We start from the raw sequence: 13,461 nt of genomic DNA, 5'->3' as shown, positions 1-13,461 counted from the left end.
ACTTTAGCTTTGCCAAAATGTTTAAAAAATGCATTGTTCAGAAGTGCAAGGGCGAATTGAGTTATTGTACACACGCGCTGCAGAGTGGGCGCTCCCTAATGGAAATATGCAAATAAATGCTAAAACGCGACAATAGAATTTCCCTAGCTCATGCTTGGCTCTGCCCACTATGATTAATTTGCTCCAATTGAAAACGACAGGCTCTGGCCTATCTTGGATTAGCTATAAAAATATTTTTCACTAATTGGTCTTTTGACCAATCACATCAGATATTTTACAGAGCTCATCTGATTTGTCAAAATACCAATTAGCGAAAAAAAGATCAGAATTGGGCTGCGTAAACACAGCCGATTCTTCACATATTGCATTACATTCTACTTAACAATTCTGTAAATGGGAAAGACGTGTAGAAAAACAGTAGCCATTTATTCAATTAATATAGTGCTCTATATACCAAACTTTTACATTAAATACATTTTTGTACATGCAAAAGATCATTCTTGAAACATCTCAAACAGGTTATTTATTATATGTCAGCCAGTCAGATATGCAGTCCAGATTGACCAACTCAGACTATTTTGGACCTGAGATACAGAAGAACGGACGTTTTCAGCGTTTAACAAATTCATTCAGGAACTAACACAACATGTTGTTAAGAAATCATTACACATAAATTGTTGTTCAACAACACGTCTTTTCTAAGAATGACGCTGTCGCTAAAATGCCACTAGATGGCATAAAACACATTCTCAACACAACTTGAGTATTTTACATGGTAAGAAACATCTGAACTCCCTGACGTTTTCATGGTAAATAGATATTTCGATGCAATTTGTTACTCTGTTAATCCTCTTAAGATAATGTTTTGTAAGCATTTTGTTTTCTGAGAGAGAGAAACATTTCACAAGTAAAAAAATAAAATGTTTTAATTGAAATGCATTTCGCAAACATTACACGAAACAGAAAACAGTATTATAAAAACAAACATTTTATTACAAAAATATTATTGTACAGTACTAAATGTACATGAGCACCAGAGGTGAGTTGCAGCATGCAATGTTTCACAGAGGAATTGCATAAGATTAACATGGCAATTCTAAACCACTTGGGGACTAGACCTATGACATCATGAGGGGGAATGACTGTTACATTTTCTTTGTAATCGTTATCTTATATACAGTATACATCATATGGTCAGATTCTTAATCAAATATGAGACAACTAGGTCAGCATAAAGTTGTAATTCAACTTAACAATACAATCAACACTTGTCATTTTTCACTAAATGACCCATAGGTCAATCCAATCTGGAATAATGGTTGTTACCAAAAGAAAAATAGAAGAATAAAGTAAAAACAACTAAATAGCTTTTTGGTGAGTTTTAAAAACCAATAGACACAGGTACAATACTCATCCTCATGTACCTTATATAAAAATATACCTCACAAGAAATGTAAGTCAAATACACATCTATAGCGCTGTAAAATCATTTGGCATCTTACACATATAGGGTGAATAATACAACTAATAATACTGCTTTTTTTAGTTGGATACATATACAATATCTGAATACAAAAATAAAAAAGCCCTCATCACCAAATCCATCTAAATTCCCTGATGAATTGTACTTCCCTACATGAAACAAAAATAATACCACCTAATCAGAACCGAGAACAGCATAGTTTGTGTTGCTATAATGAGAATAGAAAAGCTTTCACATTTGTAAACATTTTGTCTAGATTTTAAATTGTCACAGTTACATTTTCCAATTTACACAAACGTAAAAGTTCCTTATATTACTTAATGCTTTGGGAGTTTGGATACCGGTACATGTTTAGATGAATGTTAAAAAAAATACAATTGTACATTCCAGAGTTGGGGTTAATTCTATTAGAAATGTTCATTTGTGTAAATTGGAACACCTTTAATCAAATTTCAGTTGACCTAAATTGAACCTAAACCTGGTAATATCTCATATGAACTAATTAATGATTTATCCAGGGCAACATGCATCCAAAGACATCTAAATATTTTTTGTAAGTAATTTTCATCCTTTAAAGTACAATTAGAGTTTGCTCTTGGTTGTCTAGTATAACAAACACATAATAAAGAAATGACTCTAGCACACATGTGAGAGGGTATTTCTTGCCCTGAGACTTCTCAATGAAGCGCTATTCCTACAAAGCAGGCAGCTTAGTAATATGTGTATCCCAGGTAAGGGTTTTAGCACTGCTTATCATGGGAGGTGTAGTTCATATGAACAATATACAAGCCTTTCCTAGTTTATATCTACCTTGCTCATAGTCCATTGTTGGGTGAGAATAGCAGCAGTGGCTAGGAGACAAGGCCGTAGGTGTGGGGTGGGATGAGAAGGGGCTGGTTAGCACTGGTAGTGGAAGTGCTGGTGTTGATGGACCTTACCATCCATATGGGCGTGGGAGTGTGTGTGCGAGTGCATGTCTGTGTAAACGTTGGAGTAAATCTTAGGGGGCCCACTAAGGACTGGGGCTCCCAGGCCCACCAGTCTATGGCTGGGGTAGTCAGGGCTATTCAGGCCATTACAGGGGGTGTTGGTGCTGGGCTCTTTGTCCGAGATGTGTTGGTCTCGGTGGACCATGGTCATGGGGCGGGGTGGCAAGGTGTTGTGGCGTCGGCGGCTGTGGCACAGCCAGAGTACAATGGTGCCTACGATGAGGAGGGCTGCTGCAGGGATGCCGATAATCAGAGGCCAGGGCAGGCCGGAGCTCAGGTGTGGAGGAGTCACTGTGTTCTCCACCTGAGGGTCTGGACACACAACAGTGGAGAGATCAGTGAGCTCTACAGATCTAAGCTTTCTGACAAGATATAACAAGAATAACCCACTGCCATTCCATCCCAGTGAAGTCCCATTCTACAGTTAGTGAATGGCTGTACTCACCTGGCAGCACAGTGAGGTAAGCACTGCGGAAGCTGTAACCCATTGTGTTCGCTCCCAGGCAAATGTACATCCCAGCATCCACATCACGGGCCTTGATGATAGCCAGCTTGTTGAGGTAGGAGCCGTCAGGCCGGGACCACACGTCCCCCGTGGGCAGAACCACAAAATGCTGCCCTCCGACTTCCAGGGTGGAGTTATAGCGGTCCTCTGTGCCTGCGTCAACCCTCTTCAGCCACTGGACCACAGGCTTCACGTCACTGTGGACCTTACACTGGAAGGAGGCGGTGCCACCATACTCCACAGTGGTGTTGACCGGGTGGGTGCCGGTCAGAACAGGCTTGCAATGAGAGCGCTCTATAGGGAGATGGACAGGATTCATAAGCATGTGAATCATAATGCAAACACACTCAGTACAATTACCTTGGCAACGTAAGAGAGGCCTGGGGTATAAATACAACTGGAGTGTGCTGTAAAATGATTTGTGGTGGTGGTGTTGGCCAGTGCAGTGACCCGTCCTTACCGATGACATCCAGCTTGTAGGTGGCGTTGATGTGCCCGGCTAAGTTGGAGACATAGCAGGTGTACTTGGCACTGTCCTGGGGCTGCAGGTTCTTTAGGGTGAGGGTCCACTGGGGGCGCTTGCCCTGGCGCGGGGGTGGCAGAGGGGTCTGGTCCTTCCACCAGGTGATGATGGGGGGAGGGGTGCCGCTGGCCTGGCACTTGAACCTCACTGAGCTGCCCACCGGCTTGTACAGCACCCGCCTGCGCATCTTAGTGGGCTGACTAAACCGAGGCTTCACTGCAGAGAAGACACATCATGAAGGTTAACACAGACTTCAATAACATTCTGCAGGGCTGTAATGTAGTGAAGGGAGGCAGTCGGCTACTCACCCCAGGGCTCTCCTGTAGGGTCAAGCTGGGTGAGCTCAGCATTGGATTCCACTACGGCAGGTGGAGCGTCTGTCTGGCTCGCTGCTGTGTCATCTGAAAAACAGTCAGTCAGTCATTGACTGAGGGTTAGCCTCTGTGACTTACACCCATGTATGGAGTATGAAGATCATTTCATAGCAAAAGAAAGGGCTTATAACATTCATAGGACTATTAATTCCCATTCTGAATAAATCTGATCATAGGACTGTGGAAGACAAAACACATTACTCTAGTATCTAAAAAACATCAAAGTTGGGTGTTTATGTAGTCTTAATTTTTTTAAATATTGCTGAAAAATGATCTACTTGTCACTCTACAGAGGAAACGAAGCCAATATAAAACCAATGGGTCAAAGACAAGAGTTATCCTATCCCCTGCCATTACCACAAAGTATCCTTCAGATATGGCCACATAAATCTAGTGGTCAGTTATTGTTTCAGTGAGGTGAGCTATTTCATCTAGGACCCAAGTTCTAATGTCTGCAAATGGCGTGGCATAAATCACATGGGGTCTAAGGATGAGTACAAACTGCTGGAGGATCTCTGATTTATTTGCTTTGGAGCTCCAACCGGATCAATCAAAGTTTTGTGGTCGTGTACACAGATTTGGACATGTTATCGCAGGTGCAGCAAAATGCTTGTGTTTCTAGCTCCAACAGTGCAGTAATATCTAACAATAAAAACAAAAAAATACACACAATTCAGAAAAATCAAAATTAAGAAATATCAGAGACTGGAATATGCATGTGTGTGTGTGTGTGTGTAAAGACAGTATATGAATAGAAAAGGTGTGTAAAAGCAATATATATATATATATACACACACACACACATATAGCTCTCTGGTCTTGGCCATTGTGTTGAGTCTGTATACACACATACACACACACACACACACACACACACACACACACACACACACAAATTACACAAATGACACACACACACACACAATATGCCTATTGTCCTGTAGCCCATCCCAGCCTTGTGCAGGTCTACAATTTGATCCCTGATGTCCTTACACAGCTCTCTGGTCTTGGCCATTGTGGAGAGGTTGGAGTCTGTTTGATTAAGTGTGTGGACAGGTGTCTTTTATACAGGTAATGAGTTCAAACAGGTGCAGTTAATACAGGTAATGAGTGGAGAACAGGAGGGCTTCTTAAAGAAAAACTAACAGGTCTGTGAGATCCGGAATTCTTACTGGTTGGTAGGTGATCAAATACTTATGTCATGCAATAAAATGCAAATTAATTACTTAAAAATGATACAATGTGATGTTCTGGATTTTTGTTTTCGATTCCGTCTCTCACAGTTGAAGTGTACCTATGATAAAAAATTACAGACCTCTACATGCTTTGTAAGTAGGAAAACCTGCAAGATCGGCAGTGTATCAAATACTTGTTCTCCCCACTGTATATATTAGGATGGTGTGTATGGACAGTATACGAATAGAAAAGGTTTGTACAGCAGTAAGTTATATAGGATGGTGAGTATGGACAGTATATGAATAGAAAAGGTGTGTACAACAGTAGTTATATAGGATGGTGAGTATAGACAGTATATGAATAGAAAAGGTGTGTACAACAGTAGGTTATATAGGATGGTGAGTATAGACAGTATATGAATAGAAAAGGTGTGTACAACAGTAGTTATATAGGATGGTGAGTATAGACAGTATATGAATAGAAAAGGTGTTTACAGCAGTAGTTATATAGGATGGTGTGTATAGACAGTATAGACAGTATATGAATAGAAAAGGTGTGTACAACAGTAGGTTATATAGGATGGTGAGTATAGACAGTATATGAATAGAAAAGGTGTGTACAACAGTAGTTATATAGGATGGTGAGTATAGACAGTATATGAATAGAAAAGGTGTGTACAGCAGTAGTTATATAGGATGGTGAGTATAGACAGTATATGAATAGAAAAGGTGTTTACAGCAGTAGTTATATAGGATGGTGAGTATAGACAGTATATGAATAGAAAAGGTGTTTACAGCAGTAAGTTATATAGGATGAGCCATGACTATAAAATAGTACATACATATGAAGTGGATAAAACAGTATGTAATAATGAAAGTGACCAGTGTTCAGGACCGCTCTGTGTGAAACAGGATGAATAATTCTGCTTGGAGATCAGTGGAGTGTGAGGTGTCTAAATGACCGTGTGTTTGGCTTTCAGAGCGTAGGAAGTTCTACAGATCTATAGGAATGATAAGCAGGCAAAACTCTGGTATTATTCTAACTGGCTATGTGAGGCAGGGGTGAGCAAACAGTGCCATATTGTTGCTTCTCTCAAGTTTCTGCAATGTTTAAAACAAGACAGCGTGTTGACGTAACCCTGAGCAGGAAACCAATTAACTGCCTTTAACCTAAACTGCGCAGGCAGGCAGTCAAACGGACAAGGCTGAGAGAGAGCGCTGCTGTGTTTGGGCCAACCCTCTGGCACGACCCACAGGAATACACAGTGAACCTATTCTAACCCAGAGTCCATTGCAGACTGGGCTAACACACACACATACAGTGCTTTCGGAAAGTATTCACAACCCTTTTTCCACATTTTGTTTCGTTACAACCTTATTCTAAAATGTATTAAATCATTTTTTTCGTCATCTATCTACACACAATACCCTACAATGACAAAGCAAAAACAAGTTTAGATTTTTTTGCATATATATTAATATATACTTTTTTAAATGTTAAAATTACCTAAGTATTCAGACTCTTTAACTGGTATTTTGTTGAAGCACCTTTGGCAGCAATTACAGTCCCGAGTATTCTTGGGTATGATTCTACAAGCTTGACAGACCTGTATTTGGGGAGTTTCTCCCATTCTTCTCTGCAGATCCTCTCAAGCTCTCTCAGGTTGGATGTGGAGCGTCGCTGCACAGCTATTTTCAGGTCTCCAGAGATTTTCGGGCTCTGGCTGGGCCACTCAAGGACATTCAGAGACTTGTCCCGAAGCCACTCCTGCGTTGTCTTGGCTGTGTGCTTAGTGTCATTGTGCTTTTGAAGGTGAACCTTCGCCCCAGTCTGAGGTCCTGAGCGCTCTGTAGCAGGTTTTCATCAATGATCGCTCTGTACTTTGCTCCATTCATCTTTCCCTCGATCCTGACTAGTCTCCCAGTCCCTGCTGCTGAAAACCATTCCCACTTCATGATGCTGCCACCACCATGTTTCACCGTAGGGATGGTATTGGCCAGGTGATGAGCAGTGCCTGGTTTCCTCCAGATGTGACACTTGGCATTCAGGCCAAAGAGTTCAATCAGACCAGATAATCTTGTTTCTCATAGTCTGAGAGTCTTTCGGTGCCATTTGGCAAACTCCAAGCGGGCTGTCATGTGCCTTCTACTGAGGAGTGGCTTACATCTGGCCACTCTACCATAAAGACCTGATTGGTGGAGTGCTGCAGAGATGGTTGTCCTTCTGGAAGGTTCTCCCATCTCCACAGAGGTACTCTGAAGCTCTGTCAGAGTGACCATCGGGTTCTTGGTCACCTCCCTGACCAAGGCTCTTCTCCCCCAATTGCTCAGTTTGGCCGGGCAGCCAGCTCTAGGAAGTCTTGGTGGTTCCAAACTTCTTCCATTTAAAAATGATAGAGGCCACTATTTTCTTGGAGACCTTCAATACTGCAGAAATGTTTTGGTACCCTTCCCTAGATCTGTACCTCGACACAATCCTGTCTCAGAGTTCTATGGTCAATTCCTTTAACCTCATGGCTTGATTTTTGCTCTGACATGCACTGTCAACTGTGGGACCTTGTATAGAGAAGTGTGTGCCTTTCCAAATCATGTCCAATCAATTGAATTTACCACAAGTGGACTCCAATCAAGTTGTAGAAACATCTCAAGGATGATCAATGGAAACAGGATGCACATGATCTCAATTTCGAGTTTCATAGCAAAGGGTCTGAATACTTATGTAAATAAGGTATTTCTGTTTTTCAAACATTTCTAAAAATCAGTTCTCTTTGTCATGGGGTATTGTGTGTAGATTTTAGAATAAGGCTGTAAAGTAACAAAATGTGGAAAAAGTCAAGGGGTCTGACCACTTTCCGAATGCACTGTATATACTGTAAACACACACACACACACACACACACACACACACACACTCACTCACTCACTCACTCACTCACTCACTCACTCACTCACTCACTCACTCACTCACTCACTCACTCACTCACTCACTCACTCACTCACTCACTATCCAACTGTGTTTTGATTAACTTTGTGTCAACAACTGTGTGTGGTACGCAGGAAATAATGATTCACACGTTGTTAAAACATTCACAGATGAATTGTAACAACTCCTTATTGCGACAACAGAGTCTGTGTAAAATAACATACTGGATCTATTTACATTTTAAATAAGAACATATAGTTTTTATCTGTAAATGACCAATAGTGAGATTGATTCCTGAACACCTCATCAAATGGCCACCCAGACTATTTGCATTGCCCCCCCCCCTCTTTTACAGCATTGCTACTTTCTGTTATCCTCATCTATACATAGTCACTTTAATAATTCTACCCACATGTACATATTACCTCAACTAACCAGTGCCCCTGCACATTGACTCTGTACCGGTACCCCCCTGTATATAGTCTCGCTATTGTTATTTTACTGCTGCTCTTTAATTACTTGTTACTTTATTTCTTATTCTTATTTGTATTTTAAAAAAAATAGGGGCTCGTAAGTAAGCATTTTGCTGTAAGGTCTACACCACGCATGTGACTAATAAAATTTGATTTGAGATGTAAAAGTTTCCTACTAGCACTGAACACCACAGGAGTAGAGACTAAGCTGATTGTCCACTCTGTTTTCTCTACATAGCATCAACATCCCTGTTGTCTGATGGAACCTCAAGTCACCAGATGTGTTAGGGTCAGGTCAGGTGTGGGTGTGTCGTGGGCGTTCCTGTGTGTGTGTGTGTGTGTGTGTGTGTGTGCTGTCCTTTGTCCTGATTTCATCCCACTGTTCTGGTCCAGAGGGTCTTACTACAGCGCAAATGCCACACCTTGCTTCTCAACACAGTGTAGTGAGGCACAGGAGAGTCCAGAGAGCCCAAAGCCAGCACCAAGTGTTTTTTCTAGCCCAGCCCCCATTGTTACTATTGGCCCAGGGCTCTGGGAAAGTAAGCCTGGGTATAGTAATGGTTCCATTGGCACGGGAGAGGGGGCTATTCAGCAGCACTGAGGTGGAATTAGGGGGGCATTATCTTGTCTAAAGAGGTTTCAGCCAGGGCTCATTCCTTCACTCTACGCTAATGTTTGGGGATGTTATCCCTAAACAGGTGTGGAGGGAATGAACAGGTTTTCCCTGATGCAGCGCTATTAGATCATTGGACTTTTTCCTAAGGATTTGATTTATTTTCTTATAATACTATGTTTATACATTCAATACATTTGATGTCATCTGTGACCAGGTGGAGTTTTTAGTGAGTGGTGGAAAAAGATTGTCCTGTTGAAGAAAGTACGTCAGGCAGGCAGCCGTCAGTAGCATGGCCTGACACGATGACGGAGGCAAAGCACGGCTGAGCAGACAGCTCCAGCTCTGGCTCCTGTGTGTAGTGGAGAGGAAAGTGGTGCTGGACTGCTGTAGCGCGAGGCTGGGGGACAGGGGGCCACTTTTCCTCTGCTCCAGTCCCACAGAGCACACACAGACGGGCAGGGGGAAGGTAGAGGGCGGCGGTAAGGGTGGAGACAGTTAGTCTGGGGGAGCTCGAACTCTGCAGGTTTCCTTACAAACACTCTTAATGTTTAGGCCGTGTTTATAAGGTCCCATATTATTTTTTCCTACTGGGAGAACTTTTTGGGCCTCCCCCTCAAAAAGCCTCATTCTCCATTCATACCGGGTACCTGTGTTCAAACACGTGCCACTGTGTCTGCAATGGAGCAAAAAGCCAAAATAACAGTCTTTAATAAAACATCAAAATAATGGAAAGATGAGTTGTTCTTTTTATGTTAGAAAACATAGAATAGAGTTATGTGGTAATTCCATTCCATGATGGTGGTCCACTATTACCAAAACAATACTGTTCATGAAGAGAATGAAGCAGAGCTATTTTACCTTCCTCTTACAGGTCATTAGATTTGAGCAGTGATATGGACCTGAATGACATATGAGTTCTACTTGAGAAAAGACATTCACAGACTAGAAGATAATCATAGAACTTGACATGTCAAGAACGTCAGAAGGAGATCGTAAGTTCAGAGGATTTGAGGTTCATTTTTAAAATAGACTAAAGCTTTTTGTGTGACTATCAAGTTAATCAATTATCAAGACCTCATTACAAATCTCATGGAGCCATGTTTTTCACAACGTAAAATTGACATGTTTCTTTGTATGACTGCCTGCCGATGGCTAATTACAGCAGTGACTGAGTGTCTGTTGTACCTCACATGAATTAAAGCCAGAGCGAGGCAAGCAGGCAGGACGGCAGTCAGGCAAATTAGAGAGCGTTGTCGTCAGCGTCCCTCCACACAGCATGAGAGACAGAGGGGAGGCTAGCGCTGCGCTGGAGGAAATGCTAATTAGAAGTCTTCTGGTATCTTTTATAGAGCCATAAGCGGTTTGCAGCAACAGGCACATGGTGACTCCAGAGGAAATTACACCCAGCATTTTCTTTTCTTCTCTGTTGTGCTTGGCTGTGAGGGGCGAGGCAGGGTGTGGCAGGGGGAGGAAAGGTGGGTGGGCAGGCCACGGTGAATCCTGCCTGCTGAGGGCCCAGCCCAATCCTCTAGTCAGTCAGCTACCTGCTGGCCACTCCAAGGAGCCTCTGGATGAAAGCTACTATAATGTGGTGAACTGGTCAAGGTGGCTAATTTGCATCCTTTCAGTTGGATCAAACCCCTGTTTCTACCAGCAGCCTAGCAGAGGCTGGCAGGGTTCTGTTGGGTCATGGAGGGCCTAGCTAGGCACACAGGGCCTGGGGGGAGTGGGGGGTTATTTAGGATAACATTGTTCTGAGCTGTTCTCACTAACATTACGTGAGAATAGACGAGCGTAATGGTGTCTTTGGTACGGATAGCATATTAATTATAGCACAATGAAAATTCCATCACCTACTTGTATTGTTATTACAATGTACTCATGTTTAGAAGATGACTTATTGCTAATCCTGACACTAACCTTGACCATGAACCTTTCTGGCTCCCAGCCAAAACCTCTCCTCAACTAACTATATCCTTTAACATATTTCCATATTTAAGTTCACCCACTACCTTTAACCCCAACCTCCTCTTGCCCTAGGTATCAAAGTCTAGACAGACTTAACCCCAAACTCCTCTTGCCCTAGGTATCAAAGTCTAGACAGACTTAACCCCAAACTCCTCTTGCCCTAGGTATCAAAGTCTAGACAGATTTAACCTCAACCTCCTCTTGCCCTAAGTATCAACGTCTAGACAGATTTAACCTCAACCTCCTCTTGCCCTAGGTATCAAAGTCTAGACAGATTTAACCTCAACCTCCTCTTGCCCTAGGTATCAAAGTCTAGACAGATTTAACCTCAACCTCCTCTTGCCCTAGGTATCAAAGTCTAGACAGATTTAACCTCAACCTCCTCTTGCCCTAGGTATCAACGTCTAGACAGACTTAACCCCAAACTCCTCTTGCCCTAGGTATCAAAGTCTAGACAGACTTAACCCCAAACTCCTCTTGCCCTAGGTATCAAAGTCTAGACAGACTTAACCCCAAACTCCTCTTGCCCTAGGTATCAAAGTCTAGACAGATTTAACCTCAACCTCCTCTTGCCCTAAGTATCAACGTCTAGACAGACTTAACCCCAACCTCCTCTTGCCCTAGGTATCAAAGTCTAGACAGACTTAACCCCAAACTCCTCTTGCCCTAGGTATCAAAGTCTAGACAGATTTAACCTCAACCTCCTCTTGCCCTAGGTATCAAAGTCTAGACAGATTTAACCTCAACCTCCTCTTGCCCTAGGTATCAACGTCTAGACAGACTTAACCCCAACCTCCTCTTGCCCTAGGTATCAAAGTCTAGACAGACTTAACCCCAACCTCCTCTTGCCCTAGGTATCAATGTCTAGACAGACTTAACCCCAATCTCCTCTTGCCCTAGGTATCAATGTCTAGACAGACTTAACTCCAACCTCCACTTGCCCTAGGTATCAAAGTCTAGACAGACTTAACCCCAACCTCCTCTTGCCCTAGGTATAAAAGTCTAGACAGACTTAACCCCAACCTCCTGTTTCCCTAGGTATCAATGTCTAGACAGACTTAACTCCAACCTCCACTTGCCCTAGGTATCAAAGTCTAGACAGACTTAACCCCAACCTCCTCTTGCCCTAGGTATAAAAGTCTAGACAGACTTAACCCCAACCTCCTGTTTCCCTAGGTATCAATGTCTAGACAGACTTAACCCCAACCTCCTCTTACCCTAGGTATCAAAGTCTAGACAGACTTAACCCCAACCTCCTGTTGCCCTAGGTATCAACGTCTAGACAGAACTGATTCCCTCACTGCTTGTCCTAATACTTACAACGGACAACTCTTTCTGTCTCTCTCCTTGTTCAGCTTCATTTCATCTGAGACCAGAATGGATTCAATTCCATCAAACATCCTTTCATCTTTCTGTCTTTCATCCACTACTCACTAGCATGGATTCATGTGTCCATATGTGCTTGTGCTTTGAACTTGCTGCAACATATTTGACTACAATGAATGAGGACAAAAACAAACATGTCCTAGGATGCCTGGGTGGGTCGGGTCACGGAGTTCTGTGGTTCTGTGTCACAAAAGCAGTAATCAGAATTAGATCATTGTCACGTCGGTGAAAACGTGATCAAAAGAGACAACTCTCTCCCTCACACGTATATTTCACTGTTCAGAAGTGTTAATGTGTCATCTCCAGTGTCAACTGTAGCACTGTAAACACTACTCACGCTACTCACTGTCAACAGCTTTTCGTCTCTCAACATGTTATAGACTCACAAACCTTACCTCACCGATAGTTCACGGGCCATTAGAGAGACAAGAAACTGTGAGCCGTCTGGAAAGTAAGTGTCAATCATTGTCCCTCAAGGCAACAGATAGGAGTTTGTGGTGGTAACTGTTGAGGCACTCTATTTCCAGGAGTATTATGAGTTTGGTGGCGGGAGGAGGAAACTGGGAGAGGAGTGTTCAGTTTTCACCACATGAGTCATGTATTAACACTGGTGGCAACTAACCCCCCTCTTTCCTTAACATGGCACAATCCAAAGTGTGCCTGCACTTCTGAGTAACTCCCCTGTGGCCGCAGCAGTGGTCTAGAGCTGGTCCTGCCATTGAAATTTTGATACAATTATCCATTTAGGTGTGGGAGGCGTGGGCTAAACTGCAACACATGTACCTCACAGCGGCAAACAAAGAACAAAAGGTCTGGGGCTGGAGCTGCTCCACCAGGCCCTCTAGAAAACCTTCAGCCCTAACTCACCGACCAACCATCAGACCGCGCCCGCCTCTCGTCTGACCACGGTCTCACAGTCTCCACCATAACGACAGACAGACAGTGGGGTGGGTGTCCGGGGACGCCGCTGTGAGCGCTGCTATAGGTGTGTTGCTGGAGAGACAAGGAACCCAAGCAGAGAGAACTCTCCAAGGAAAGAATGTCTG

The 13,461-nt window shown here is 43.0% G+C and overlaps 1 protein-coding gene across 1 annotated transcript in view; it reads right to left on the bottom strand.

Annotated features, from left to right (window-relative positions):
- Nucleotides 1-407: 407 nt before the first annotated feature.
- The window catches only part of LOC118363336 (fibroblast growth factor receptor-like 1), a 52,988-nt gene continuing 39,934 nt past the window's right edge, over nt 408-13,461 (bottom strand). The window contains exons 4-7 of the mRNA XM_035744075.1: nt 3,809-3,901; nt 3,438-3,716; nt 2,918-3,271; nt 408-2,784 (exon numbers count right to left, since the gene is read on the bottom strand). Of these exons, the coding sequence (XP_035599968.1) occupies nt 2,381-2,784; nt 2,918-3,271; nt 3,438-3,716; nt 3,809-3,901 (1,130 nt within the window). The 3' untranslated portion in view covers nt 408-2,380. The remainder of the gene's footprint in view (nt 2,785-2,917; nt 3,272-3,437; nt 3,717-3,808; nt 3,902-13,461) is intronic.

Source organism: Oncorhynchus keta, chromosome 30 (assembly GCF_023373465.1).
Source record: "Oncorhynchus keta strain PuntledgeMale-10-30-2019 chromosome 30, Oket_V2, whole genome shotgun sequence".
Classification (NCBI taxonomy): Eukaryota; Metazoa; Chordata; class Actinopteri; order Salmoniformes; family Salmonidae; genus Oncorhynchus; species Oncorhynchus keta.
Note: the sequence above shows the minus strand (reverse complement) of the source record. Positions and strands in the feature narration are given on the sequence as shown.